The sequence below is a fragment of the Oreochromis aureus genome, linkage group 6 (assembly GCF_013358895.1).
Source record: "Oreochromis aureus strain Israel breed Guangdong linkage group 6, ZZ_aureus, whole genome shotgun sequence".
In the NCBI taxonomy this organism is placed as follows: Eukaryota; Metazoa; Chordata; class Actinopteri; order Cichliformes; family Cichlidae; genus Oreochromis; species Oreochromis aureus.
In genome coordinates, this window is record NC_052947.1 from 7,053,965 (window position 1) to 7,071,507 (window position 17,543).

The 17,543-nt window shown below is 40.6% G+C and overlaps 1 protein-coding gene across 1 annotated transcript in view; it reads left to right on the plus strand.

The window, feature by feature from the left end:
• LOC116333406 (hemicentin-1-like) overlaps window positions 1-15,703 on the plus strand; it is a 41,129-nt gene extending 25,426 nt beyond the window's left edge. The window contains exons 8-13 of the mRNA XM_039612976.1: window positions 12,946-13,206; window positions 13,697-13,957; window positions 14,369-14,629; window positions 14,963-15,053; window positions 15,173-15,230; window positions 15,356-15,703. Coding sequence (XP_039468910.1) covers window positions 12,946-13,206; window positions 13,697-13,957; window positions 14,369-14,629; window positions 14,963-15,053; window positions 15,173-15,230; window positions 15,356-15,376 — 953 coding nt within the window. The 3' untranslated portion in view covers window positions 15,377-15,703. The remainder of the gene's footprint in view (window positions 1-12,945; window positions 13,207-13,696; window positions 13,958-14,368; window positions 14,630-14,962; window positions 15,054-15,172; window positions 15,231-15,355) is intronic.
• The last annotated feature ends 1,840 nt before the right edge of the window (window positions 15,704-17,543 follow it).

Below are 17,543 nucleotides of genomic sequence, written 5' to 3' on the forward strand. Positions count from 1 at the left end.
TACCGGTTCGAGCCCCGGCTCGGACAGTCTCGGTCGTTGTGTCCTTGGGCAAGACACTTCACCCGTTGCCTACTGGTGGTGGTCAGAGGGCCCGGTGGCGCCAGTGTCCGGCAGCCTCGCCTCTGTCAGTGCGCCCCAGGGTGGCTGTGGCTACAACGTAGCTTACCATCACCAGTGTGTGAATGTGTGTGTGAATGGGTGAATGACTGGATATGTAAAGCGCTTTGGGGTCCTTAAGGACCAGAAAAGCGCTATATAAATACAGACCATTTACCATTATGCAAATTTACTGTTTATAAGGTTGGGGACACCTGCAGTCAGCTGAGACTGAAGAAGTCACTTGGATAGGCGACAAAACGTTTCTCCCACTGAAAACGCAACATCCAGATCACCTTTTGGAATTTACTTACCTGGATGATTGCACATGTACCAAGACAAAACTAATTATAATTAACAGTTATCTTAACATGATATTTTAGCTTAACAGGATGTTTTTCAACTGTGGGGAAACATGCAAACTCCACAGAAAGACCACAACTTATGAGGAAGTTTGAATGCATTACCTTGCACTAACACCTAACAGTCTACTTTTAACCACTGAACCATGTTATCTCAGGACAAATCTTGCACTTTGTTTGTTACTACAGGAAGGGGGGTGGGGGCAGTTTTTACAGAATGGAATAGATGAGCAGGTTTAAATAGCTGCTCACCACATCTGTGCAAACACAGTGGTTGATACATATTTTCCAGTTTGTGGAAGATATGGGGAATCTTCACACTCCATAGTTAGTTGTGAAAGATGGAAACAACTTTAGTTTTACTTGTTTTCAGGTCTAATTATTATAATTATTTCTATTTCTATCTATGACCTGCATACATGTACACGTTTCACTTGTTTCAAATGTCTCTTTATATTCCTCTTTCTGTCAATCTATAAAACACTCTGTGTCTGAAAATTGTTGTACAAATAAATCTGAATCGTCCTCTGTATGTTGGTATCTACAGTTATGCTATAGCTGCTCTAAAGAGTTTTCTCACTGTCTGCATGTTTGTTCTGCTTTTCCTTGGTTTCACAACTCGGCTGTGAACAGAGAGGAGAGAAAAGCACATTGTGAGGTTTTCCTTCACAATAATTAAACGACTGCTGTTTGTGTGAAACTGAAGACTGAACAAAGTCAAAGCTCGATATAGATTCATTTTTAACATTAGAAACAAACTATTTATTAGGGATGCAACGATACCAATTTTTTCAAACCGATCCGATACCGATACTTGGATCTGAGTACTTGCCGATACCGAGTACAAAAACCGATACTTCTGCCACACACAAGTTAAACTTAACCGGTAGTAAAGAAACGACCCCACACAACTCTTTAACACAAACGAAACGTTTACTGAACGTAAGGGCAGAGACAAATACTGTACAACACATCCCTTTTTTAAACTCAAATGATATTCCAATTCCTTAACCAAATGAAATACACTGTATAAATGAAATAATTCCCTTTCAAATTATATTAAACAACCCAACTTATGTTATCACCTTTTGGTAAGTGACTCACTAATATACACTCCAAAACACGTTATATAAATCCACTAAACATACAATATTCACACATGGGCGCCACACACACTCACATTCACACTTGTTGCAGGCCTGTTTGCTGCTCACGCCGGACGATGGAGAAAAATCCTCTTCTCCCCAGTAAGAGCACAAAAGTCTGACTTACAGTTCCGTTGCTCGGTAGGTCGCCATTCACCAGTCCCACACTAAATCCACTCCCTGCGGACCCGATGCTGTCTCTGCTACAGCGCGTTAGCCAGTCACTGTCCAGCTCTCCGACAGTCCATAGCAGCTGCCTCCGTGGCGCAGCCAAGCAGTCCGGGCTAGCCTTTAGCCTCGGCGGTCATGGCTGGAAACACAGTTTTCCACGGACGGTGGTGCGACCGTTGAAACAAAAAGTCACTTCACCCACACTCTGTTGCGAAGCTCTCACACGGTTAGCTTTCTAGTCACACACTCTTTTGTGCAAGTTAACCTCAGTAAAACTAGCCGAGTCTCTCACTTTGGTTCAGCTAACCTCGTGCATCTCTCCATGCCGTTCTCTTCTGTGAACTGTGAACACCTTATGTGGCGTTCAAGTCCATGGGAATTATGAGTATCTACTACCAAATTCCCATCCGGGCTACATTAGTATCGGTTCATGCTATCGGTTGACTTTTACGAGTACGAGTACGCACACATTTTACAGTATCGGCACCGATACCCGATACCAGTATCGGGATCGGTGCATCCCTACTATTTATAAGAGTGTAAATGTCCATCCATCCATTGTCTTCCACTGATACAATTCAGGGTCAAAGGGTACACTATCTATTACCCTGAGAAAGGTCACCAGTCTGCTGCAGGGTTAAAACAGAGAGACGGGCAGCCTTTCATACTCACACCTTTGGGCAAATTTAGAATTCACCAGTTAACCTAAACCCATTAACCACTTGCTTTGGACTGTGGGAGGAAGCAGGAGTACCTGCAGAGAACCTATGGAAAAAAATACAAAAAGGCCCTGGCCAGTTGGTGGATTTGAACCCAGGACTTTTTTTGAGACTTTATTCTTTCAGTGATAACCACATGCTGTCTCAGCAACACACACATTTACTTGTCAGTTCATAGTCACTCTGTTACAGCCTCCTGCTGTCAGCTCTGCTCCTCATCACACACACTCCTGGTCCCAGTGACTCAAACTCCTCTGGCACTGCCCCCGAACCCTCTGCTCCACCCCTCCCCTGCAGCTGAGCCACAAACTACACCCAACCACCACAGTCTGTGTTATGAATAATTTTAGAGGCACTTTCTGTACTCTGTGGATAAACCAATAGGAATTGTCATGATCAGATCTGTTATTGTGGCAAAATTGTTGTAATTCCAAGCCACTCAAAAAAGTGTCTAAATATTTGTGTAGAGACTAAAGGTGTGAGCGAAATGTTGGAAAAAGGTTGACAGAGGTATGGAAAAAAACAACATGTACAAGAATTAGAATTGGCTGTGTGGCACTGTTTTATTTGCCAGCCAACAAGTACTAATACAAGCTTGTAGCAGAAATTGAACAACTCAACATGATACCAGGAATAAAAGTCTAAACAGAGGCGCATTAGACACGATATGAATTCTATCAAACTGACAATCAGTTTGAAGTTGATGGGAAACTTCAAAAGCAATTGAAGTGCCTTCAAGCAATGAGTCCAGCTGTAGGATCTGAAATCAAGCCAGTGCAAGAAAGGTAACATTACTGACTACAATTGCTGGACTTCAAGCTATTGTAGTGTAAAACACATTTGTTTATGATGAGCGGGGCGATAATGAGAAGTTTGACAGAGTTATTGAAAAGTTTGAGGCTGAACTGATGTTGAAGGAGCTATAAAGATTTGTCAAGCATGTGAGTTGTCACAGCAGCATGTTTAGCAAGACATTTAGTGAAATGGGCGCTAATGCAGTCAGTGACTGTGCTACTGTGGGAGCAGTTTCAATTCAGACAGGGAAGCACATACAGCCACGATCTGACAACAGGATCTTTGACTGCAAATGCTTTGGTTTAAAGCACATGACTAAACAGTGTCCAGCCCATGGTAAGACATGTTCCATCTGCCACAGCAGGAACTATTTCGCAAGGCAATGTTTCTTAAAAAGTGAAGAGGAAAAGAAAAGGCCATCAGTAAACATGGTAGAAGATACTGATCTAAGTGAGACATTTGTTGTTCTGATCAACTGTGAAAATAAATATTCATGGATCCAAAAGCTCTAAACTACAAAATCAAACAGGAGCATTACCAAATACCTAAGCGTGAAGAAATAACCAATGAAATGGCACCAGATACTTCACAAAACTCAATGTTTCACAAGGTCAAAGCTGAATGAAAGCAGCACCAAACACTGCAACTTCAATACAAAGTTTGGCAGATACTGTTCGGCAGAAACTTCCTTTTGGAATAATCTCAGCATCTGAGACATTTCACAGGGCAATGGGACATATAATAGAAGGACTCTAAGGTGTCTGAGTTTATGTAGATGACATAAATATCCGGGGCTGTAAACGCAAGAACAAATAAGGAGAGACTGATCAGGATATTTGAGCAGGTTCAAAAATATGGACTTAAGCTCAACAAGAGCAAATGTTGGTTTGCAGTGCAAGAAATTGTGTTTTTGGGAGACAAGCTCTCAGCACAAGGAGTTCAGCCTCATCAAGAAAATAATCGAGGCAGTGCTGGACATAAAGATCCACAGACAAGACAGGAGTGCTACACATAATGGCAATGGTGTACTCTGTTAGCAAATTCATTCCCAATTTCTCTGCAAAACATCCTGTATTCATGATGTTTAAAGAACACGATTTCAAATGAAGGTGGATGGGAACATAAGAGAACACTAACAACTGCACCTGTGCTGACACTCTGTGACTCATCAAAGAGGATCAAACTATCAACTGATGCCTCAAAAGATGGAAGCGGTGCAGTTCTTCTGCAGGCTGAAGGTGAACATTGGAAACCTATCGCTGTGCTTCCAGGTCCATAACAGAGAGTGAGCGCTGCTACGATCAAACTGATAAAGAATGCCTATTATTGCTTTTTGCCTTGGAGGTTTCATGGCTATGTATATGGCTCACCCTCCTTTACTGCAGAAACAGAGCCTCACTGCTGGAGAGTGGACTGTCACCTGCTGAGCTGCTGATGAACAGAAAACTGTGCACTGCATGGAAAACCATGTCAAGTTTGAAAAGAGTTCAAAAGAACTACAACAACTGAGGGTGAAGCAAAAGTTGTTTTATGGTAGAACAGCCAAACAGCTTCCACCAATAGCAGCAGAGGACACAGTCAAGACTGAGGATCAGGATGGATGGAGAACCAAAGTGTGAACCAATGTGATGACTGAAAATGGACAAGTCATTCAACAAAATCGACGTAGTCCTCTGAAAATATCAGAGACTTCTCCAGAAGAAACTGAATCCTGGATTGAGAATGAACCATCTCTCCAACCGATTCTAACACCATTAAAAGTTCAAATAAGCCCGTGCTCAGAAGACCTGCACAAGTAATCAGGAGACCTGAAAGACACTGTTATGTGTGTGCCATCTGCCATATTGTTTTGTGTTTGTTGTTTAAGGAACAAATGTTCAGTGATATATATGTTTAAAAACAACCCAAAGAAGGGAGGATGTGATCTTTCTCTTATTGTTATCTTCTTCAAAGATTAGGAGATAAACAAAACAGGGATGACCAAAATAAGTGGACCAAAATTTCACGCTTCAGAACACAAATCACAAATGTGTGATGGAGAGACAGGAAGTTGGCAAATAGTTCACTAAAAGTTCATAAAAAAAATACAAAGGAAAAAAGAGACACAAACAAACAGGAAAACTTGTCAGAACGGATAATGATTAAAAAAATTATCTGGAAATAATAACACAAAAATTATACCATAACTATTTATTTCAATTAATATAAATAACTGTTCTCGTTATTGTGCAGTTTGAGTTTTGTCCAATTATTCTCTTTGTCTTTGAACTCATTGTTAACTGAAGGTTTTAACAGTGATTGTGGTTTCTGATGTGCTCTGTGTTACAGTGGTACAGAATCAGGATGGCTGGGGAGCAGTGTTGGGTAAGTTACTTTAAATTAGTAACTTAGTTACATTACTAGTTACTTCTCTAAAAAAGTAACTCAGTTACTTCAAGTTACTCGTTACTTTCAGAGTAACTAGTTACTAGGGAAAGTAACTTTGGTTTTACTCAGAATTCTCTTGTTAATGTGTTGCTTCCGTAACTGGATACCCAACAAGTTTGCCAGTCTTCTAGCTTGCTTACTTGCCACAAGTGCACTGTGCCACCTACCAATAGAAAGGAAAAATAATGTGCACATTTCCACGAGAGAAATCACGCCTGGACCGTCGTTGACCGCCGCCATGATTCTAGCCTGCTTTTTACATCCAACACAAAAACTGCAGTCGTGGTGCTTTTGATTGTACTCAGAACTTGGAAATTCTGCCTTCTGAATAGGAAGATGTAGGTAACACCAGACTGCAGATGAGCTGCATACAGAGCTGGACAGGGACAAAAAAATAGTCCCGGGCATTTTGACTAGAGACCGGCCCACCATTATAGGAAAAATCATAAAGCCTTTGAATGAAAACAAACACTGTTGTGACAGTGATGTACACTGTTCTGATGGTATATATGTATCAATCTATCAATCGTTTGTTGTAAGACTCAGATAATTATTTTTTTAAAAGCGAGACATTTTAAATGAGAATAATGAAGAAAAGTATTTCCTTGTCCCCCCCTTTCCCTGTTAATGCCCTACCTGGCCCCCTGGCAGCACTTTGCTAGACCCGCCCCTGCACAGTTACCAGCTGTCAGCTACGTAGAAAAGGATCCTGGTGTTATTTGTCTCTCAGAAACAGTTCATAACTTCCCTTCAACTCATCCATGTCACCTAAAAGGTAAACCTGTTTCTCCATCACCTGTTCAGCTCTGATGATTCAGTAAGAACATCTCCTGGTTTCATCTGCATGTTTCCCTCTCACCAGATAACCAAACCGATATCATGACCAGCAGCTTTACAGCTGTGGCTCCAGCAAACATCAGCTGATACTAGAAATTAATATTAAATAAATTCTAACAACAGCTGATCAAGCTTAAACGTGCTGCTGTTGTTTAACGCGACATCCGCTGGTTTCCTCTTTCTGGCGCAAAGTGGACGATAAATAAACAAGAGAGAAAAGCCGATCAGCTGATCATTGATCAGTTTCATGATTGAAGTAGAAACAGGAGAGAATGAGAGAAGAAGAGGCAGCTGTGCAGCTTCAGCTTTGTGTCTTTTTCATTGTAGCTGAAGTCCGGGACAAACTGTGTTCCTTTTCACCTCAGTACGAAACGCGTAATATTTTCTCTGAATACCAGACGATTCTGTTTTTTACTGGACGGTTGGCGACTCTAATAATTAACCGTATGAACAAAATAAAGTTCAACATCAGTAACATAGCACCCACCCAGCTGTATAGAAACTCCGTCATGCTAGCTAGCACGCAGTACGAAAATGTCAGCATACCGAAAATAAACTCCACCTAAACTTGGTTTATATCTGACTGATAGACTGCAGGTCATAACTTCTTACCTGAAGTTCAGTTCACCTGACACGCGGACCGGCGGCAGCTTCGGGTCTCTCCTCTTGCCTCCCTTTTCCTTCATCCACCTGCTGGCTTCCACCACTTGCTAATGTTACTGAATCTGTGGAAGCTCCGCGATATCCACCACACGAAGTAACGAGTAACGAGCCTATCTAAATCCCAGTAACGAGTAACGCGTTCCTGGTTTTGGCATAATAACTAGTTACCGTGCTCGTTACCACAATAATAACGTAGTTACTGTAACGCGTTACTTAATAACGCGTTAGTCCCAACACTGCTGGGGAGTGACTTACACTTCTACTCAGATCTGTGCTGTAAAAGGATCAACAGTGGAAATAAAATACAGATACACATACCCATCCAGGACACAATATCAAATTACTAAAGTTCAAATGAAACTGTGGTTTACTAAAGGATTCGATCATCAACCTGTGGATCTGAAATCAGACTCAGACTACACAGGACGAGTGGAGTATCGTTCTAATCAGGACTGCACTCTGAGAATCACAGAGCTGAGAGAGAGCGACTCAGCTGTGTACAAGTTCAGATTCATAACAAACCATCAAGGAGGGAGCTATACTGGTTCACCTGGAGTCACTTTGACTGTCACAGGTAACATTTTATTTGAATTCATTATTTGCTTCCAGATACAGTTTGCACATATTTTAAGAACATAAACTGAATTTGTGTTGTTTCCTCATGTATGCAGATCTCCAGGTGCAGGTGATCACATCACAGCACCGACAGTTTGGTACCCTGGTACAGCTGAAATGTCACAGCAGCTGTCTGCCTGATCATCCTTCCTATGTGTGGATGAAGAATGGGCAGGTCATTCTGAGAGAAACATCTTCTACTCTTCTGTATTCATTTTTTCCTAAAGACGACATTTCCTGTGCTCTAAAAGGACACGAGGAGTTTCCCTCTCCATCAGTGTGTGAGTTTATTCAACAGACTTTACTAACATGTGGAGCCTGAACATATTATCCTGCATGTTAACAATTAAATTCAGTTCAATTCAATTCAAGTTTATTTATATAGCGACAAATCACAAAAACAGTCACCTCAATGCGCTTTATATTGTAGGGTAGATCCTACAATAATACATACAGAGAAAAACCCAACAACCATATGACCCCCTATGAGCAAGCACTTTGGCGACAGTGGGAAGGGAAAACTCTCTTTTAACAGGAAGAAACCTCCAGCAGAACCAGGCTCAGGGAGGGGCAGGTTCTATTAACACATAGTGAGTGAAAAAGGTGACTGAAAAGGAAAAACTCAATGCATCATGGGAATCCCCCAGCAGCCTATGCCTATTGCAGGATAATTAAGGGAGGATTCAGGGTCACCTGATCGAGCCCTAACTGTCTCCCGAATCCAAACTTGAAGTTGGTTCCACAGAAGAGGGGCCTGAAAACTGAAGGCTCTCCCTCCCATTCTACTTTTAAATACTTTAGGAACAACAAGTAAACCTGCAGTGTGAGACTGAAGTGCTCTAATGGAGTAATATGGTACTACAAGGTCATTAAGATAAGATGGAGCCTGATTATTTAAGACCTTGTATGTGAGGAGCAGGATTTTGAATTCAATTCTGGATTTAACAGGAAGCCAATGAAGGGAAGCCAATATAGGTAAAATCTCTGTTTCTAGTCCCTGTCAGTACTCTTGCTGCAGCATTTTGGATTAACTGAAGGCTTTTAAGGGAGTTTTTAGAACATTCTGATAATAAAGAATTACAGTAGTCCAGCCTGGAAGTAATAAATGCATGAACTAGTTTTTTGACGTCACTAAGAGACAGGATATTTCTAATTTTAGAGATGTTGCGCAAATAAAAGAAGGCAGTCTTACATATTTGTTTAATATGTGCGTTGAAGGACATGTCCTGGTCAAAAATGACTCCAAGGTTCCTCACAGCATTACTGGAGGCCAAGGTAATGCCATCCAGAGTAAGAATCTGCTTAGATACCATATTTCTAAGATTTTCAAGGCCGAGTACAATAACCTCAGTTTGATCTGAATTAAGAAGCAGAAAGTTAGCGGTCATCCAGGTCTTTATGTCTTTAAGACATTCCTGCAGTTTAACTAATTGGTGTGTGTTACCTGGCTTCATGGATAGATAGAGCTGCGTGTCATCAGCATAGCAGTGAAACTGTATACTATGTCTTCTGATGATACTGCCTAAGGGAAGCATGTATAATGTAAATAGAATTGGTCCTAGCACTGAACCCTGTGGAACACCATAACTGACCTTAGTGTGTGAAGAGGACTCTCCATTTACATGAATAAATTGGAGTCTATTAGATACATATGATACAAACCACTGCAGCGCAGTACCTGTAATACCTACAGCATGCTCTGATCGCGCTAATAGAATATTATGGTCAACAGTATCGAACGCTGCACTGAGGTCTAGCAGGACAAGCACAGAGATGAGTCCACTGTCAGAGGCCATAAGAAGATCATTTGTAACCTTCACTAAAGCTGTTTCTGTGCTGTGATGAGCTCTGAAACCTGACTGAAACTCTTCAAATCAGCCATTCCTCTGCAGATGATCTGTTAGCTGTTTGACAACTACTCTTTCAAGGATTTTTGATATGAAAGGAAGGTTTTAGATTAGATAAAACTTTATTAATCCCTCGGGTGGGTTCCTCCGGGAAATTCGGTTGGAGATTGGCCTATAATTAGCTAAGACAGCTGGGTCTAGAGATGGCTTTTTAAGGAAAGGTTTAACTACAGCCAGCTTGAAGGCCTGTGGTACATAGCGGATTATTAGAGATAGGTTGATCATATTTAAGATTGAAGAATTAATTAATAGCAGGACTTCTTTGAGCAGTTTTGTAGGAATGGGGTCTAAAAGACACGTTGATGGTTTGGAGGAAGTAATTATTGAAGTTAACTCAGAAAGATCAATTGGAGAAAAAGAGTCTAACTTAACATCAATGGTACTAAGAGTAGCTGTAGATAATGTTACATCTGTGAGATTGTTATGGGTAATTTTTTCTCTAATGATTAAAATTTTGTTTGTGAAGAAGTTCATGAAGTCATTACTAGTTAACATTAAAGGGATGGTTAGCTCAACAGTACTCTGATTTTTTGTCAGCCTGGCTACAGTGCTGAAGAGAAACCTGGAGTTGTTCTTATTTTCTACAATCAGTGATGAATAGTAAGATGTTCTGGCTTTGCGGAGGACTTTCTTATAAAGCAGCAAACTATTTCTCCAGGCTAAATGATGATCCTCTAAATTTGTGACACACCATTTCCTCTCCAGCTTACGAGTTATCTGCTTTACGCTACGTGTTTGAGAATTATACCACGGAGTCAGGTACTTCTGATTTGAGGCCTTAGTTTTCACAGGAGCTACAGTATCCAGAGTCATACATAGTGAGGATTTTTTGAGGACATTTTGAGAGAAGCCAATTGAATCTAATAACAGATTAAATGCCATGTTGAGGCTGTCATTTTTATCATCTACATGGATGTTAAAATCACCCACAATAATTATTTTATCTGAGCTGAGCACTAAATCAGATAAAAACTCTGAGAAATCAGAGAGAAACTCTGTGTAAGGCCCAGGTGGACGATATATGATAACAAGTAAGACTGGTTTCTGAGTTTTACAGCTGGGGTGGAAAAGGTTAAGCATCAGGCTTTCAAATGAATTAAAAGTCTGTCTTGGTCTTTCGTTAATTAATAGGCTGGTGTGAAAAATTGCTGCCACACCGCCCCCTCGGCCTGTGCTTCGAGGTTTCTGGTAGTTAGAATGACTCGGGGGTGTTGATTCATTTAAACTAACATAATCATCTGGCTGCAACCAGGTTTCTGTAAGGCAGAGTAAATCGATTTGTTGATCAATTATTAAGTCATGTACTAACAGAGACTTGGAGGAGAGAGACCTAATATTTAATAATCCACATTTCACTGTTTTACTCTTTGGTTCAGATGTGGATACTGTATTGTTCTTTCTTTTTATGTTTAAGTTGTTTATTGCTGTTTTTTTTGTTTGTTTTTTGTCTGTTTGGGAGCTGACACAGTCTCTATGGAGATGGGTTTTGGGGGGGGTGTAACAGCAGTGTTGCCAACTTAGCCACTTTGTCGCTATATTTAGCGAGTTTTCAGACAGCCTTAGCGACTTTTTTTCCAAAAAGCAATTAGCGACAAATCTGGTGACTTTCTGGTGTTATTGGAGACTTATGACAACTTTTTCACGTGAAAGCACATATCGCTCTTACTCTCAACAAGCAGCGGGTGCTGCCGTGGGCACCTCGCCTGTGCAAAAATGGTCGCAGGAAGTCCTCACGGAGCAGTTGCCCTGAGCTGATCTCAGAGCAGGAGATATTCACCCCTACGCGTACAAACTGCAAATGAATCGCGCATGAGCAAAGCTTCTGCTTCCCCCGTACTGTAACGTAGGGCGCGAGCAGCGGTAACTGTACATTTTTCTTAGTACACTGATTCTTAAATCAATGCACTAAAATACATCATTCCAATCATTGCAAACTTAGAAATCGGATGTCCTTGCAGAGCCTTAACTACATCTTGTACATCCGATTTCGCCTGAAGCTGTCTGATGAGGCTTGCTATGACTATTTTGATTGTTAATGGTGTAAAATGTTCTTCTTTTACTGTTACTTTTTGTGGATCAAAAGGTTTAAAACTACTTAAAAAGACAAACACACACACACCAAACAGTAACTCCAGCAGAGTGCCTATTTCGGGTCACTTTTGCCAGTCCCAAGTCCGGATAAAGGAGGAGGGTTGAAATTATTGAAAACAATAATTGCTAAGAGAAATTTAATTTGTAGTTCTAAATATATTCTAAATGCTTTTAGGGTGTTTTTTTACTCACTTTATGTCTCTTCCAGGATGTTATTTCTCTCTCCACAATTACATAGGTAGGACCAATGATGCAAATTAGGCGATGACATTATTTAGCGACTTCTAGCAACTTTTAGGACAGCCAATAGCAATTTTCCTTACTGAGCAGTTGGCAACACTGGGTAACAGGAGGAGAGAAGCTGCAGAGAGGAGTGTAAGACTACAACTCTGCTTCCTGGTCCCAACTCTGGATAGTCATATTTTGGGGGGTTTAAAAAATTTGTCCACATTTCTAGAAATGAGAGCTGCTCCATCCAAAGTGGGATGGATGCCGTCTCTCCTAACAAGACCAGGTTTCCTCTAGAGAGTTTCCCAATTATCTATGAAGCCCACATCATTTTTTGGACACCACTCAGACAGTCAGCAATTTAACGAGAACATGTGGCTAAACATGTCACTCCTGGTCTGATTGGGGAGGGGACCAGAGAAAACTACAGAGTCCGACATTGTTTTGGCAAAGTTACACACCAATTCAATATTGATTTTAGTGACCTCCGATTGGCGTAACCGGGTGTCATTACTGCCGACCCTTAGCCAGCAGTTTTAAATTTCCCTGAATGTCGCCTGCTCTGGCCCCTGCAAGACAATTGACTATGGTTGCCGGTGTCTCTAGCTTCACATGTCTCAGAACAGAATCGCCAATTACAAGCGTTTGACCCCCGGCGGGTGTGTCGCCGAGTGGGGGAAAACGGTTAGACACATGAACAGGTTGGTGGTGTACCTGGGGCCTCTGTTTAAGACTATGCTTCCTCCTCACTGTCACCCAGCTGCCCTCTTTCCCCAGCTGCTTGGGGTCTGCCGGGGAACAGCTAGCGGGGCCTATGCTATCTTTAAAATATTTTTTGCTCTAAAAATCCAAACACAGTTTGTAAATACGTTCATGTTTCCTCCTCCAGATGCTCCAAAGCTTCCCTCTGTGTCAGTGAGTCCCTCTGCTGAGATAGTGGAGGGCAGTTCAGTGACTCTGACCTGTAGCAGTGATGCTAACCCAGCAGCTAATTACACCTGGTACAAGGAGGATGGTCATAAACGTCTCAGTGAAGACTCACAGCTCGTCTTCAGCTCCATTCAGTCCTCTGACTCTGGACAGTATTACTGTAGAGCTGAAAACAAGCTGGGGATGAAGAGGTCTGGATCCAAACTTATTGATGTGAAGTGTGAGTAAAAAGAATGAAACCTGAAACATTTCATCAGCTCTGCCTGTTTAACATTCACATTCTGCTGCTGGAGTTCACTCATCAGCTGTAATAGATGATAAAGAGGTGCTTTATTTACAGTTGGCTCCTAGATTGAAAAGATTCAAACTATAAGTGATATTAAAACTTAACCTCTAAATTTACAGATGCATGAACAATATGAGAACACCCCTAACATCTATTGAAGATTTTGTTTACGAGAAATTTTTTAGTGTTTCTGGTGATTTTCTGCTGAATTACGTTTAAACAATTTTTTTTTAGAAAGGCAGTGTTTTTGTTTCTGTCACAGAAAAATGACTTTAAAGACATCATTATGTCATTAATTCGTAGGAAAAGACACTTCAGCAATCACTCTGTTTTATATAAATTTGAGGAGATTTAAAATATTTTCCAGTTTGTTCAACTACATTGTGTAATTAAATAATAAATACGTTCATGTTTCCTCCTCCAGATGCTCCAAAGCTTCCCTCTGTGTCAGTGAGTCCCTCTGCTGAGATAGTGGAGGGCAGTTCAGTCACTCTGACCTGTAGCAGTGATGCTAACCCAGCAGCTAATTACACCTGGTACAAGGAGGGTGATCATAAACGTCTCAGTGAAGACTCACAGCTCGTCTTCAGCTCCATTCAGTCCTCTGACTCTGGACAGTATTACTGTAGAGCTGAAAACAAGCTGGGGATGAAGAGGTCTGGATCCAAACTTATTGATGTGAAGTGTGAGTAAAAAAGAATGAAAACTGAAACATTTCATCAGCTCTGCCTGTTTAACATTCACATTCTGCTTCTGTTGTTCACTCATCAGCTGTAATAGATGATAAAGAGGTGCTTTGTTTACAGTTGATGCCCAGATTCAAGAGATTCAAAATATCAGCGATATTAAAACTTAACATCTAAATTTACAAAACAAGAACACCCCTAACATCTCATGGAGATTTTGTTTACTACTGTTTTTGTTTGTCTCACAGATAAATTACTTTAAAAACTTCATCAGTCATGTCGTTAATTAGCAGGAGGAGAATTATTTCACCAATCTCTCTCTGCGTTGTTGGCAGATTTGAAATATCTTCCAGTGTGTTCTGCTACATTGTGTAATTAAAAACTAAATATATTGATGTTTCCTCCTCCAGATGCTCCAAAGCTTCCCTCTGTGTCAGTGAGTCCCTCTGCTGAGATAGTGGAGGGCAGTTCAGTCACTCTGACCTGTAGCAGTGATGCTAACCCAGCAGCTAGTTACACCTGGTACAAGGAGGATGAAGACTCACCTAAAACGTCAGGACACAACTTCACCATCAGCAACATCAGACCTGAGCACAGTGGGAGTTATTACTGTGTGGCCCAGAACAGCAGAGGGACTCGTAACTCCACCTTACAGCTGACCTTTGTCACTAGTAAGTTTTACACTCTCTAATAATAATCTAATAATATATATATTGATGATATCAGCTTTGGGGTTCAACTCCTGATCATAGCGTCTGTATCCAGTAAGGGTCCCAGGGTTAGAGCCCTCAGGATAACCAAGTCTACCTTCATCTTGAATCCAATGTCTAGAGGCCAACTTCAAGCCAATTGCACCAGTTACTATTAACTGCACACTCTACCAAGGAGATTAAAAATCTTTACCATGTCTTTTTCTTGACAATAAATGACTAATAGCATCACCTGGCAAACAATCTAATCTTACTGCTGAGAAAATCTTTGCCATGTATTTGTCTCATTTTTAGGGAAATCAGAAATAATAATCATGAATATCATCAGGCTGACTCTGGTGGTCCTGATGCTGATTCCTCTGCTTGTCTTGAGCCTGTGGACGAGGTAAAACAATACAAACACTTTAACTCTCTTTTATTTTCCTCATTAGACCTTTAGTTTGAAAGTTGAAGTTGAAAGTTCATAACATTTATATTGAAGTTGTTATTTTTTATTATATCCAGGAGGAAGAAACGTATCGTCTTAAAAACTGAACAAAATAAACCTGTAGAGATGACTGAGGTTTGTTTATTTACATTATTTAAGTTGGGGCAAGTGAGACTCAGCAAATGATTTATTATGAAATACATGCACATGTTTTATGACTGAAGCTGTTTCAGTCTGAGCATTTCATCTCTCTTCATTAGGTATACTCTCATCCTGACTGAATCCTGATGAATCCTCAAAGGCTCTGACTGCAGCACAGACAGATGACAAGGAGGAGCAGGAACAGCTGGTGTAAAGTCCAGTCAGGTTACAGCAGGTGTTCAGTTCATGTGTCACAAACAGCCAGACTGGATCTTTTGTGAGTTAGACCACTAAAACTAAAATATTTGCTTAATAACCTAAACATGCCAAAACTGTCCCCTTTATTCTTTTTCATGTATAAAAGCTGTGATGAACAGCCTGAGGTGTTTTTACACTTTCAGCTAATCTAATGTCATTACAATGAAATCTACTGAGTTTAAGCTCTAATTATTTTTGCATGACATTACAAAGGAATCACAATTTCTGTTAATTCAGAAATATATTTTTGTACTGCCTATAAAAAAATACAATAAATTGTGGAGGGTGATTTGCTTGATAAAATACATATGTTGAGGTCTCTTCTTAGGTCCTTCCTTCAGATTTTTCCTAATGTTATTTTCTTGTGCCTGTGCTTAGGTTTCCAGTAAATCTTATCTTCTCATTAACTTCTTCCTCACATCATTATTTGAATGATAGCACTATATAATCACTCTAGCACTTTATAATCAAAGATGGGCAGCAACGCGTAATCCAGTTACTTTTTTCAAGCAATGAGCAAAGTAAGGGATTATTATTGCAAGAAAAGTAATTAGATTACTGTTACTTTCCCATAAGCATGTTGTGTCACTGTGTTACAAAACTGTGATTTTGTTTGTGAGAGTGTCTCATGACAATGACGTACGAGTGTGCGACGTTCGTGGCAGCTATTAAGCATTAATAAGGTATTAGTACAGTATTAGCAAGTGCTAAATTCATTGTTTATATAGCATTGCTCGTCTTTAATTCAATTCAATTCAATTTTATTTGTATAGCGCCAAATCACAACAAAAGTCGCCTCAAGGCGCTTTATATTGTACAATAGATCGCACAATAATAAATACAGAGAAAAACCCAACAATCATATGACCCCCTATGAGCAAGCACTTTGGCGACAGTGGGAAGGAAAAACTCCCTTTAACAGGAAGAAACCTCCGGCAGAACCAGGCTCAGGGAGGCGGCCATCTGCTGCGACCGGTTGGGGTGAAAGAAGGAAAACAGGATGAAAGACATGCTGTGGAAGAGAGACAGAGATTAATAACAGATATGATTCGATGCAGAGAGGTCTATTAGCACATAGTGAGTGAGAAAGGTGACTGGAAGGGAAAAACTCAATGCATCATGGGAATCCCCAGCCTCACGTCTATTGCAGCATAACTAAGGGAGGATTCAGGGTCACCTGGTCCAGCCCTAACTATATGCTTTAGCAAAAAGGAAAGTTTTAAGCCTAATCTTGAAAGTAGAGATAGTGTCTGTCTCTCAAATCCAAACTGGAAGTTGGTTCCACAGAAGAGGGGCCTGAAAACTGAAGGCTCTGCCTCCCGTTCTACTTTTAAATACTCTAGGAACAACAAGTAGGCCTGCAGAGCGAGAGCGAAGTGCTCTAATAGCGTGATATGGTACTACAAGGTCATTAAGATAAGATGGGGCCTGATTATTTAAGACCTTGTATGTGAGGAGCAGGATTTTGAATTCAATTCTGGATTTAACAGGAAGCCAATTGTGACCAAGTGGTCGGCGGGGTTAGATAAAAGGAAATAAAATGACAACGCCACCTAGGGGAATTTCACCCCCAGGAAATATATTTAAGAAAAATAGATAAAAAAAAGAATAAAAGGAGGCCGCACAGATTCAAGGATGCACACTGAGGCAGGTTGGCTCCAATATTAAAACAGTTTTATGTATAGTAAAAATAAATAAAATATTAGAAACCAAAATGTAGCGTCATTGTTGACAGTGTCTTAACATGAAAATAAAACAATCATGGAACTTGGACTTACCAGCAGCCGTGGACCCAAAAGAAAATCACACAAAACGAAAATCACTGCAGCCCACCCGGTGCTGTACAAAAGAAAGTGTGAAAACGACCCACCACCTAAGGTCCCAGGGCCACTGGTACGTCCTCCGTTCACTAAAAGAAAACACAGAAAAATATGTTAAAGAATAACAGGACACTGAGCGTCAGGCTCGCTACAGATGATACAAAGAACTAAAACACACTTTAATAGCTTTAATAAAAGAAACCACACACACACACACACACACACACAC